This window comes from Megascapheus bottae, chromosome 6 (genome assembly GCF_031878675.1).
Source record: "Megascapheus bottae isolate mThoBot1 chromosome 6, mThoBot2.hap1, whole genome shotgun sequence".
Classification (NCBI taxonomy): domain Eukaryota; kingdom Metazoa; phylum Chordata; class Mammalia; order Rodentia; family Geomyidae; genus Megascapheus; species Megascapheus bottae.
This window is the reverse complement of record NC_143514.1, coordinates 59,247,928-59,260,019: the sequence shown is the minus strand read 5'-3', so window position 1 is coordinate 59,260,019 and position 12,092 is coordinate 59,247,928. Positions and strand designations below refer to the sequence as shown.

At 44.2% G+C, this 12,092-nt stretch overlaps 1 protein-coding gene across 3 annotated transcripts in view; it reads right to left on the bottom strand.

Annotated features, from left to right (window-relative positions):
• The window catches only part of Trit1 (tRNA isopentenyltransferase 1), a 43,872-nt gene extending 38,217 nt beyond the window's left edge, over positions 1 to 5,655 (bottom strand). For all 3 annotated transcript variants that reach the window (XM_090335153.1, XM_090335155.1, XM_090335154.1), the window contains exon 1: positions 5,476 to 5,655. In XM_090335153.1, coding sequence (XP_090191279.1) covers positions 5,476 to 5,649 — 174 coding nt within the window. In that variant the 5' untranslated portion in view covers positions 5,650 to 5,655. The remainder of the gene's footprint in view (positions 1 to 5,475) is intronic.
• Positions 5,656 to 12,092: the final 6,437 nt, after the last annotated feature.

Sequence of the window (12,092 nt, the reverse complement as noted above, 5' to 3'; positions counted from 1 at the left end):
TGGATAGACCCTACCTTTAAGGGAGAACAAAGGACAACCAAAAGCCAATGAGATGCAAGACAACTTAGCATTTAAGATAGTGTTTTACAATATATTTCATTTACTGGCACACTTTTTTTTTTGGTCTGTTGCAGTCTTGAACTCTGGGCCTGGGCACTGTTCCTGAGCTTTTGAGCACAAGGCTACTGCCCTACCCCTTGAACCACAGTGTCACTTCCAGTTTTCTGGTGGTTAATTGGAGATAAGAGCCTCAGAGACTTTAGTGCTTCAGCTGGCTTTGAACCTCGATCCTCATATCTCAGCCTCCCGACTGGCTAGGATTACAGGCATGGGCCACTGTACCCGGCCTGATACCCTTCTACATCTAAAAGGATCATTAAAATGAAAAGATTAGCCTGGTACCAGTGGCTTATACCTGTAATTCTAGCTATCACGTGGGGCAGAAGAATTTGCAGTCTCCACAACTCAGGAGGCTGAGATCTGAGGATCAAGGTTCAAAGCCAGCCCAGGCACTAAAGTCTGTGAGACTCTTATCTCCAACTAACCACCAGAAAAATGGAAGTGGTGCTATGGCTCAAGGGGTAGAGCAATAGCCTTGAGCTGAAAAGCTCAGGGACAGGCCCAGGCCCAGGCCCAGAGTTCAAGTCAAGTCCTATGACCAACCAAAAAAAAAAAAAAAAGATTCACCCCTGGTAGGAGCGGAGAAGGGGACTACAGTTACAGCTAGTTGGAGACAAAGGATCTCTCAAGTCCATGAGTTCAAAACCAGTGTTGGGAATAAAAGACTAAGGATCGCATAGCTGGGCATGGTGGCTCACACCTGTAATTCTAGCTACTCAGGAGGCTGAGATCTGAGGATCACAGTTTAAAGCCAGCCCTAGCACAAAAGGACCTGAGACTCTTATTGCCGGGGCCAACCGGCAGCAAACCAGGGTTCGCAGATTGGGGTTCCTGAAATAGGGGACAAGGACTAGGAAGAAAAAGAAGAGAGACAGACACACCGGGTCCGGGATGTCCGCAGTCCAGGCAAAGACTGCCGAGACTGCCGCGTTTATTTTCCACTCCCCCTTCTTTCCTCCTCCTCTCCCAGGGAACCTCCAGGTGTTACATTCATATGGTAATTCTCAGGTCATTTACATAGAATAGGGCCAGAAAGCAATAAGACAATATAGCCATCATCTGATGCAAGTCAAGGTACAGTTTGATTCCACTCTGGCTCCCAACATCTTATCTCAATTAACCTCTAGAAAACAGGAAGTGGAACTGAGGCTCAAGGGATAGAATACTAATCTTGAGAATACTAATACAGAGAGGCTCAAGGAGAGCACCCAGACCCTCAGTTCAAAGTCCCAAAAACAAAAACAAAAAACCTTTGTAGTTATTCCTTTTCCATTCAGTTACTGTTTAGCCCATGTGGCTGTTAATGAGGAAGCTTACCATGCTAAATTCTCCAGAAGGTCAAGTTTCCCCTTTGTTCCAGTAAGCTTTCTCTGTCTTTGGTACTGACTTGGCGTTCAAATCCTCTCTTACTTATAGAAGAATGGCTTAAGTGTTAGAGTGGTGGAACATCTGCTAAGCAAGTCCAAAACTGTGAGTTCAAACCCTAGTATGGGAAAACACACACACAAAACCCACAAAAAATTATCTCTTGTAACTGTGGTCACCAGTCGCACAACTCTCTACCTGACAGATACTGCTGTGAATTCACAATAATGATTTACCACATGAATCCTAAAATTCCTTTTATATCATGATCAAAGTGTAGCATATTCCTATGAAAGACAATGCACCATTCTGTCTAGCCAAGCAATGGTAGCTCATGCCTATAATCCTAGCTATTCAGGAGGCTGAGATCTGAAGAATGATGGGTTGAAACTAGCCTGCTAGGAAAATCAGAGCTTCCATCTCCACAATACCAGCAAAAAGCAGGACTTGGGGCATAGTTTAAGTGATAAAGAATACCAACTAAGTGAGCAAGCAAACAGAGCAAGTGCAACATTCTGAGTTCAAAAAAGTAGATACCATTATTTCACAGTTAACAGATCCAAAATCTCAGAGGAAATAGTAGAACTGGAGCTGAACGCAGGCCTCTACTGCCCAGGAGCAGTGCTTTATCACTACACAGGCATAGGCCCTTATAGGAGGCAGGAGCTGTGGGGATTCAAAGTGGGGTTTTGTGGGGTTTTGGTTGTGTCTATGTGTGCGCGCACGTGTGCGTATGCATACTGATACTGGGGCTTAAGCTCAGGACCTTTTATTTCACTTGGTGTTCTACCACATGAGCAGAATAACTACTTTTAAAGTGATTATAAAGATTTTTTTATCTGGGAGTTTGACCTAGTGGTAGAGTGCTCACCTAGCAGGCCAGAAGCTCTGGGTTTGATTCCTCAGTACCACATACATAGAAAAAGCCAGAGCAGGTGCTGTGGCTCAAGTGGCAGACCATTAGCCTTGAGAGAGCCCAAGGACAGTGCTCAGGCCCTGAGTTCAAGCCCCAGGACTGGGGAAAAAAAAAATTAAGAAGCCTATATAGGGGCTGAGGGTATGATTCAGGTGTCAGAAAGCCTGCCTATCAAGTGTGAGGCATCAAACCAAAACCTCTGGATCAAAAAAAAAGAAGCAAACATAAGATTTTTTTGTTTTTGTTTTATACTGGTCCTACAACTTAAACTAGGGCCTAAACTCTGTTCCTGAGCTACTTTTGCTCAAGGATAGTACAATCCCACTTGAGCCATTGCTCCACTTCTATTCTTTTGCTTGTTAATGGGAGATAAGGGTCTTCTCAAACTTTCCTGACCTGGCTGGCTTTGAATAATGATCCTCTATGACAGCATCCTAAATAGTTGGGATTATAGGCATAAGCCACTAACGCGAGACTCTTGAGATATCACAATATTTATAATTACACCACACAACAATTTTATATGCCCCATCCTACCTACCCAAGCCCAATTTATCACACACACTGCTTATGGACAGGTGCTCCGGCATGTTACGCATATCCAGTCTCTATCTCCCTATGGAAGTCTCTTTCACTGCCCTACATATTCGTTCCCATTGCTTACCTTCTAAAATCTTCATTCATGTTCCTTCCTTTGGTATAAGTATACTTTGTCTTCTTTCTTATCACCTAAACTTGATCTATATTTCAAGCCCTGTTTTACAGCATTTTCCATAACCACGCTAGCCTTCACTGATTTCTTTCTTCTCCAAAACTGTGTATTTAAGCTGAGTGCTGGCGGCTCATACCTGGAATCCTAGCTACTCAAGGGGCTAAGATCTGAGGACTGCAGTTCAAAGCCAGCCCAGGCAGGAAAATATGTAAAACTCTTACCTCCAATTAGCCACCAAAAGCCAAAAATTGAGCTGTGACTTGGTGGCAATGCACTACCCTTGAGCACAAAAGTTCAGGGATAGTGCCTCCATGCTGAATTTAAGTCCCAGAACCAGGAAGGAAGGAAGGAAGGAAGGAAGGAAGGAAGGAAGGAAGGAAGCAGGGAAGGAGGGAAGGAGGGAAGGAGGGAGGGAAGGAAGGAAGGAAGGAAGGAAGGAAGGAAGGAAGAAAGGAAGGAAGGAAAGGAAGGAAGGAAGGAAGGAAGGAAGGAAGAAAGGAAGGAAGGAAAGGAGGGAGGAAGGAAGGAAGGAAAGGAGGGAGGAAGAAGGAATCAAGACAGGCGTGGTGGCTCACATCTGTAATCCTAGCTACTCAGGAGGCTGAGATCTGAGGATCAAGGTTCAAAGCCAGATGGGCACAAAAGGACCTGAGACTCTTACCTCCAATTAACCTCTAGAAAATGGGAAGTGGGGCTTGGCTCAAGGGTAGGGCAGTAGCCTTGAGCTGAAGAGCTCAGGGACAATGCCCAGGCCCAGGGGTAGGGAAGTAGCCTTGAGCTGAAGAGTTCAGGGACAGCGTCCAGGCTGAGTTCAAACCCCATGACCCACAAAAAAAAAAAGAAAGAAGAAAAGAAAAAGAAAGGAAGGAAGAGAGAAAAAGAAAGGAAATTGCATATTTAATAGCCTACCATAAAACCTCTGCCTTAAAGTCTTTCTCCTCTCCTAATCCTGTCCACCTTGCAAAGCACCATAAGCATTAGCTCTGCCATGTTTCATGTCTAGCCAGACTAAAACTCCTTAAGTACAGGGATTATGGTCTTATATTTGCAATAGGATCTTGCAAAAATAGTCACCATATTTTTAGTTTTTACTGTGTGCTATATATTGTATTTACTATTTCACATAGTGTTATCTTATTTAATCATAAAAAACTTGTGTGAGGGCCGGGAATTTGGCCTAGTGGTAGAGTGCTTGCCTAGCATGCACAAAGACCCAGGTTCGATTCCTGGATACCACATACATAGAAAACAAAAAAGCTGGAAGTGGTGCTGAGGCTCAAGTGGTAGAGCTCCAGCCTTGAGAAAGTCCAAGGACAGGGCTCAGGCCCTGAGCTCAAGCCCAGGACTGGCAAAAAAAAAAAATGTATGACTGCTCTTGTCCTTCCTATTTTTCAGAAGAGGAAAATAAAGCTACAGAGATATGAGGATGAAATTGTATAAGGCTGGGACTCGAGCTACATTCTGTCTTCTAACACTAGCAGCAAATACGTTACAAACAAAAAAAGTTTGGTAAATTACCTTATCATTTCATGCGTGCTGATGTTCTTGTGACCCCCAACTGAACCAATAAGGGTAGAAAACAGGCCAGGAGACTCAGGGGTGGTGCCTGGTGCTCAGTTTAGAGCCTGACTTCATGTCCAACATCTCATTTACACTACATACTGCAAATTCTCTCCGGCAAATATCTGGAAAAACTGTATTCCTCGCTTCCCAGCTTAAGAAAGGAAACAACCTTCTCCCTCGGCCACAGAATTAAAAGTCTTAAAAGTGCGAGCATGTCTCACACCCATGGCCTTCTTCGGGGGGAGTCATGCTCCTCATCTCTTTACTGGTCACTCCAGCCTTGTGAGGTAGGCGACATTTCCTCCGCTTTGCCCAAATAAAGGACACCGCGGATCCCGAGCCGACGACAGAATCTGCCTAGAATACAGGATCTCCCGACTGCCCGCCCCGTTCCACTGCCCCGTACACACTGGGTGCTATGTTACTTATCCTGGGCCCGGTGGGTTGAGAATGACAGCAAAAAGCTCTGGAATAGATGCCACTCGAAAAGGCAGTATTCATTATAAGCGGAAACACCACCCACTCCTCCTGCGCGCTCCGCGACGCGGGGAAAGCCGGTTCCGTGGTCCAGGCCTCCGTAAATGGAGACCAGAGTAACGGCGTGGCAAGTTCATCAGAGGCCCTCCAAGGGGAAAAGGCTCGGCATACCGTGGGCCTCGGAAGCCTGGGGTCCCTCCACCGACCTCCTCCGCAGGCAGAAGCCTCGGGGTCAGTCCCTGCGACCACGCGCCCCGTGTCCACTCTCCGAGGCCTGCAGGCGCCTTCCCGGGTTCCCCAGCCCCCAGACACAGGGGCATACCTGCATGGAATCAGCGCTGACGATCTCGCCACCGAACCGCTGGCCTAGCTGCAGCGCCAGGGTGGACTTGCCAGTGCCGGTGGCCCCGAGAATCACTACAAGCGGCAGCCTGCGTGGCAGACCCTTGAGCCCAGGGCCCACTGGAAGCGCTCGTGCCACAGCCGCCGTCGCCATCTTGGTATCCACTGCGCCTGCGCCGGGGCCGCTGTTACCATAGCAACACTCACAGTGCGCCTGCGCGGAATTCGGGGTCTCCAGGGAAAGCACTAGGGAGGCAGAAGCTTGGAGACAAAGGTGCCTAGGCTTAGGAGGATCCCTGAAAGACTGTCCTGAACTAGTTGCTGGTATCTTTCTGAGAACTTCAATTACCTGTTCTCTTAAAAGGGGAATGGTAGTTCCATCTAAAGTAGATTTGTGCTACTATTCTTTTTTTTTTTTTTTTTTTTTTTTTTTTGCCAGTCCTGGGCTTGAGCTCAGGGTCTGAGCACTGTCTTTGGCCTTTCTCAAGGCTAGAGCTCTACCACTTGAGCCTCAGCACCACTTCTGGCTTTTTCTAAGTATGTGGTACCAAGGAATTGAACCCGGGTCTTGGTGCATGCTAGGCAAGCACTCTACCACTAGGCCAAACTCCCGGCCCCGACTATTCTTTCTTTCAAGGCACAGCTCTTTTTCTTTATGTCACTATTTGTCTATTTGCCTCTGGTGTATTTTATTGTCTGACTTTAAAGACAAAAGACAAATTCTAAGTATTGCTGTACTCTTCTACCCACCAAGCACAGTTCTGGTAGAGAATAGACTCCTCCCTCTTCCCTTCGCCCAACCTCAATCATTCGATGGAGAGAAGAATGACTTGTCTATTTGGTGCTGAAGGTTATGAGGTAAAAGGTGTGTGGCAGTCTCCATAACTAGACCTGCTCCATTCTCACACAAGGGGTGGCTGCTCTAATGTTTTCACTCCCCAACCTCAGAGGTAATCAGAAGGCAGGACAAAATTTTCCATCTCCTGGGCCAAAGGATGGAAAAGATATGATGAAAACAGAAAAGCAAGCAAGTAAACAACAATCTAGAAAACTAAAAGAAGAAATGGAAAGAATGCAAAAAGGATAAAATACTGACAATTCTTAGATTCCAGTGAGGGTGGGAAAACTTGGGATCAAAAAGGACCAAAGTTTAGGAACTTGCACATACCCCTTTCAAAAATGATTTGGGAAAGACCTTGCTAGTGGCGCATGCCTAGCTGCTGAGGACATTAAAATCTGAGGATAGTAGTTCAAAGCCAGACCTGGCAAGAAAATCCACGAGAGCTTATCTCCAATTAATCACCAAAAAGCCAAAGTGAAACTGGCTCAAATGATAAAGCATTGGCCTTGAAGAAAAAAGCTCTAGGATAGTGCCCTGTCTCCAATTCAAGCCCTAAGATCTGAGGGGGGAGGAGAGAAGGGGTTTGGGAACTGGGCTTGTAACTTAATAGTGGAGCATTTGCCTAGTATCCATAAGGCTCCATACTTCAATCCCCAGAACCCAATGAGAACAATGACCAAACACAAAGGTTTTATTTTACATTACTGCAATCTCAACACTTGAATGTCTGATGTATGGTTTCTATAAATTTGAGGGCAGGCAGCAGGGACTACACAATCAAATCCTGTCTAAAAAGAAAAAAGAACAGCCAGGTGTCACTGGCTCATTCCTGTAAATCCTAGCTTTTCAGGAGGCTGAAATATTAGGATCTCAGTTTGAAGCCAGCTAGGAAAGAAAAATCTGAGACTCAACTTCAATTGACTAAAATTACTGAAAATAGAGGTGATGCTCAAGTATTAAAAGACTATCCTTGAAGAGTAGGGGAAGAAGCTACTGGAGCCAGCCTAGAGCCTGAGTTTAAGCCTTAGTACCAACACCAAAACAAAACAAGGAACAACAAAAGCACATAAGATGAACTACAAGCCAGCAGAGTGGCTCACACTTGTGATTCTAGCTACTCAGGAAGTTGAGATCCGAAGCTCTAGATTTAAGCCTCAGAACTGGGGAGGGGGCAAGGGGCCGGGAGTTTGGCCTAGTGGTAGAGTGCTTGCCTAGTATGCATGAAGACCTGGGTTTCATTCCTTGGTACCACATACATAGAAAAAAGCTGGAAGTGGTGCTGTGGCTTAAGGGGTAGAACTCTAACTTTGAGAAAGCCCAAGGACAGTGCTCAGGCCCTGAATTCATGCACCAGGACTCGCAAACAAACAAAAACTTCTCCAGTAAAAAGAGGAAAAAATCGTGTGCACGCCAGTACTGGGACTTGAATTTGGGGTCTCAGCGCTACCTTTTAGCTTTTTCACGCAAGGTTGTCATTCTACAACTTGAGCCACATCTCCACGTCCAGATTTTTGCTGTTTAATTGGAGATGAATCTTATGAATTTTCTTGCTTCAAATCCTTAGATCTCAGCCTGGAGACTAGCAAGGATAACAGGGATGAGCCACTTCCCCTATACACACATACTAGCCTTCCAGCTCCTCCAATTACCTAGCAAATTGTCAGGTTTGGAGACATGACTCCAAGCAACCCAGCAAGCAAGCTGAGTTACAGGGTAAGATCCCAAGTTCAAGGTTCTAAGATCGGCTCTCTACCTAAGATTGAACCAGAACAACTCTTTGTGTCAAAGGACTGAATTCTGAAGTATATAGCATATGACATCTCTGCCTCCCTAGCACTTCCTTTACATTAGTCAATCACTTAAATCTCCTCAGACCCAACCTGAACCTTATAGTCATGTATATTGCTTGGAGAACATCAGTTTGTGGGCCTTGGTACTGCCTTCTCTCAACCCAGTCTACTCTGATGAAAACTTCTCTTCTCTCTCATTTGTGGAACCCTGCCTGAGGCTAGGTTTAAAATGGAGATGTGTAGCCGAATATTGGCAGACACTCTCGCATGATGGTTGTTAACTGTAGAGCCTTTGCCTGGAGACTTTCAGAGGGTATAGTTACCATGACAACCACCAGAAAGATGGCAGGCTAGAGAAATGCTGCAAAGAAAGGAAAGGGGAGGCTGATTTCATGACAGTCTGACAATGACAGAGTATTCTCACTCACAGGTGGAATCGCACTGTCCAAGTCATGCCCAGGTGACTGTTACTAGAAAGAGAAAAATAAGTGGGGGGGAGGGGGTTGTGGATTCACCACCAAGAGACTAGAAGAGGAAGAGGCTGGTTACCAAGGCAACAGGAGAGAAAGGAATGAAAAAATAGGGCTTCACCACAGCAGCAGAAAATTGCTTTTAGCCAAGCAACACAGGACTGTTGCTATAGAAACAAGGAGAACAGGGATCCTGTAGACCATAGGGAGAATTATTGCTGAAATGCTGAGCAGGAAACACTCCTAAATCAGAATAGAGCCTGTGGTCCAAAACAAATGAGAAGTGAGAAAAACATCAGACCATTTCCATTCCTTGCATTTCTACCAGTCTGACTAGAAGAAAATGGGAACGTGTCATTTTAAATACCTTAAGCTATTTTATTTGTAGCACTCCTTGTTCCTAATGATCTTCTGGACTCTAAATTATATTGAAAATAGTTCCTGAAAGATATATTTTATATTGAGAAATTCTAATCAGATATATGAAATTCAAGGGAAATTAGGAAATTGAAGACTATGATCAGGAGTTAGTATTTCTGAAACAAAACAACAGCATAAAACCCTGCATTGGGAAGCTTCACAGGATAATAAAAAAGACAAAGGAAGGAACAAGGGAGTCCAGAAAGCTATTTGTACTCATGCCCAGGTATTGGTCTTAACCCCTCTCCCTCTTCTATAAGACTAAATGTGAAAGAATTCACACTACACTTTAGAAGAGGAAAAAGACTTACAAAAAAACTATGCATATATTCAGCAAAGAAGACTGCAGAATCCTATCTCCAAAGTACTTAATGCATTACAAATTATGTCAGGAAAGAAATGAACTCTTGCTCAGCTTGCTTACCCCTCACCTCCAGCCCGGCTTTTTGCTGGCTCTTTTAAAAACAGAGTCTCATGGACATTTTTGCCTGGGTTAGTTTTAAAGAATCTAGGTCTCTACCTCCAGATTGGCTAGGATTACAGGATTATAGCCACCTGTACCTGGCCTGACTATACTTTTTATTTTGAGGTGTTGAACCCAAAACCTTACCCATACTAGACAAGGACTCAGCTAAAGCCCCACCCCAGAAATCCTATTTTTTTTTTTTTTTGTTGGTTGTGGGAATTGAACTCTGGGCCTAGGCCCTGTCTCTGAGCTCTTCAGCTCAAGGCTAGTGCTCTACTACTTGAGCCACAGAACCACTTCCCAGAAATCCTTTTTTTTTTTTTTTTTTTTTTTGCCAGTCCTGGCTTCAGCTCTGTCCTTGGACTTTCTCAAGGCTAGAGCTCTACCACTTGAGCCTCAGCACCACTTTCGGCTTTTTTCTATATATGTGGTACCAAGGAATTGAACCTGGGTTTTCATGCATGCTAGGCAAGCACTCTACCACTAGGCCAAACTCCCGGCCTCCAGAAATCCTATTTTTATTTACTTTGTTGTTTGTTTGCTTGTGGAGTGCATGTGTTTGTGTGGTGTTGCTGTTGTGTTATTGTCGCTTGTGGGGCTTGAACTCAAGACCTGGACACTGTCACTTAGCTCTTTCAATCAAGGAGAGTGCTCTACCACTTTGAGCCACAGAGCCATTTTCAGTTTTCTAGTGATTAATTGGAGATAAGTGTCTCACAGACTTTTCTACCCACTCTGGCTCTGAACAGTGATCTTCAGATCTCAGCCTCCTGAATACCTGGGATTATAGGTGTGAGCCACTAGCACCTGGCTTTTGTGCGTTTGTATTATGCTTTGTTTGTTGATGGTATTGGGATTTGGATACAGGGACCCATATTGGCTAGGCAGTCTATTTAGTACTTGAGAAATGCCCTCGACCCTTGTTTGTTTTTGAGAGAGGGTTTAGCTCTACCAACTGAGCCACACCTCCACAAGAGGGTCTAGCTATGTAGGCCACACTGACCTTGAAATTTCCAGTCTCCTGTCTCAGTTTCCTGAATGCTGGGATTATCATATGTACCACCATGTCAAAAACTCTAATTCTAAAAGGGAAAATGTCAAGATAGGTAAAGTTTGGAGGGCTACAACCAAAATGTAGGAGTTTTGTCAAAATGTAGTAGTAACTTTGTCAGCTACCTAATTTTCATTCCAAGTGTATGTGTCAGGTAACTCACTGTGTACCTGTCATGAGCAGGCGAAGTAACTCACCAATAGGCAGAAAATATGATGCACCATAGTTTATTGATTTAACATAGTTTAGTAGAGTTGACACTATATTCTAATTCCTATATTCTAGTCCTAACTTGCCTCATCCTAATCTGCCCACCCAGCACACCTCTCCGACATCTCTCAACCCTAAAGTCCAACAGGGCCTGCCTGTCAGATGTTATACGCAGCTCCCAGTCTTGCTGCTGTGTGAGCTCCGGGGCCGTCGGTCTTCTGGGGCAAGGAACAGCTTCTGCATGGCCAAAGATCCTTGAACCGCAGTCTCAGTTAAGGCCAGCAGAAGTGCTGCTCCTAGTTCTGATTCCTTGGTTTATATTGATCTTTGGCCTGCTTCTCTCTGGCCCAAACTCTTCGTGTTTGATTTGGATTGGTTACGTCTTGGTCCTTGCTCTGTCTGGATTGGCTATACCTTTTGGTCAGTGGTGCCCAGAGATGTGCTGGTTGCTTGCTCTATCTATTCTGCACAGGTGTCTGGGCTCCTAAGATACTTCATCTTGTAAGCCAGGCTCCTGACTGTTCCTATGGTTACAGTCATACGTGTCCTTAAGTCATGGTTTATCTCCCATGTCCATAAGCCTTTAGGTACAAGTTTGTTTTGGCAATATATTTCTTAGTTTCATTTATTACTGTATTCATTTAATTACTCTACTCTTCTCATATTATTATATCACTATTTTATATCATATTCATTTAGCATCCCACAATATACCATTTTCATATTATATTTATTATATCCATCATGCTAATATTTTCACCCTATTAAATGCTCACAACACTACCTCCCTTCCTTGTGGAAACCAGCACGGTACATGTAGAATACACATAGGAAGATGGCAGAAAACCAAGAGGGATATAAGAAGCTAAGAAAGAATATCTTGGTAATGCTCCCTCAGTACCAATGGATATAGGGTTTAAAAGAGGTAGAAAAACATGCATATTTAGGGTATACAAAATTCAGTGTTGTACTGCAAATACTTGGTCTTTTTTTTTTTCTCATAATATTGCCCAACTTCCCAGACAGACATGCTGCCTTACAACAATTGCAAAACTTTCACTTTATTAATTAAATTAACCACATGAACTCTGTGTGTGTAACAGAGAGAGAGAGTATACTGAGGCTTGAACCATGATCCTCCTATCTCAGGCTTCTGAGTCACTAGGTTTATAAGCATGAGCCACCATTGCCCGACACGACTCAACTTTTTGTGGTAACAAACTCAATAATAATCTGAGTACTTACAATCTCCTTTTACTATTTGTCCATGTATTTAGAAGACATGCCAGGTTATAGCCATACAAGTGTAAAGAGCATTTGTATTTTTTTATTTTTATTTATTTATTTTG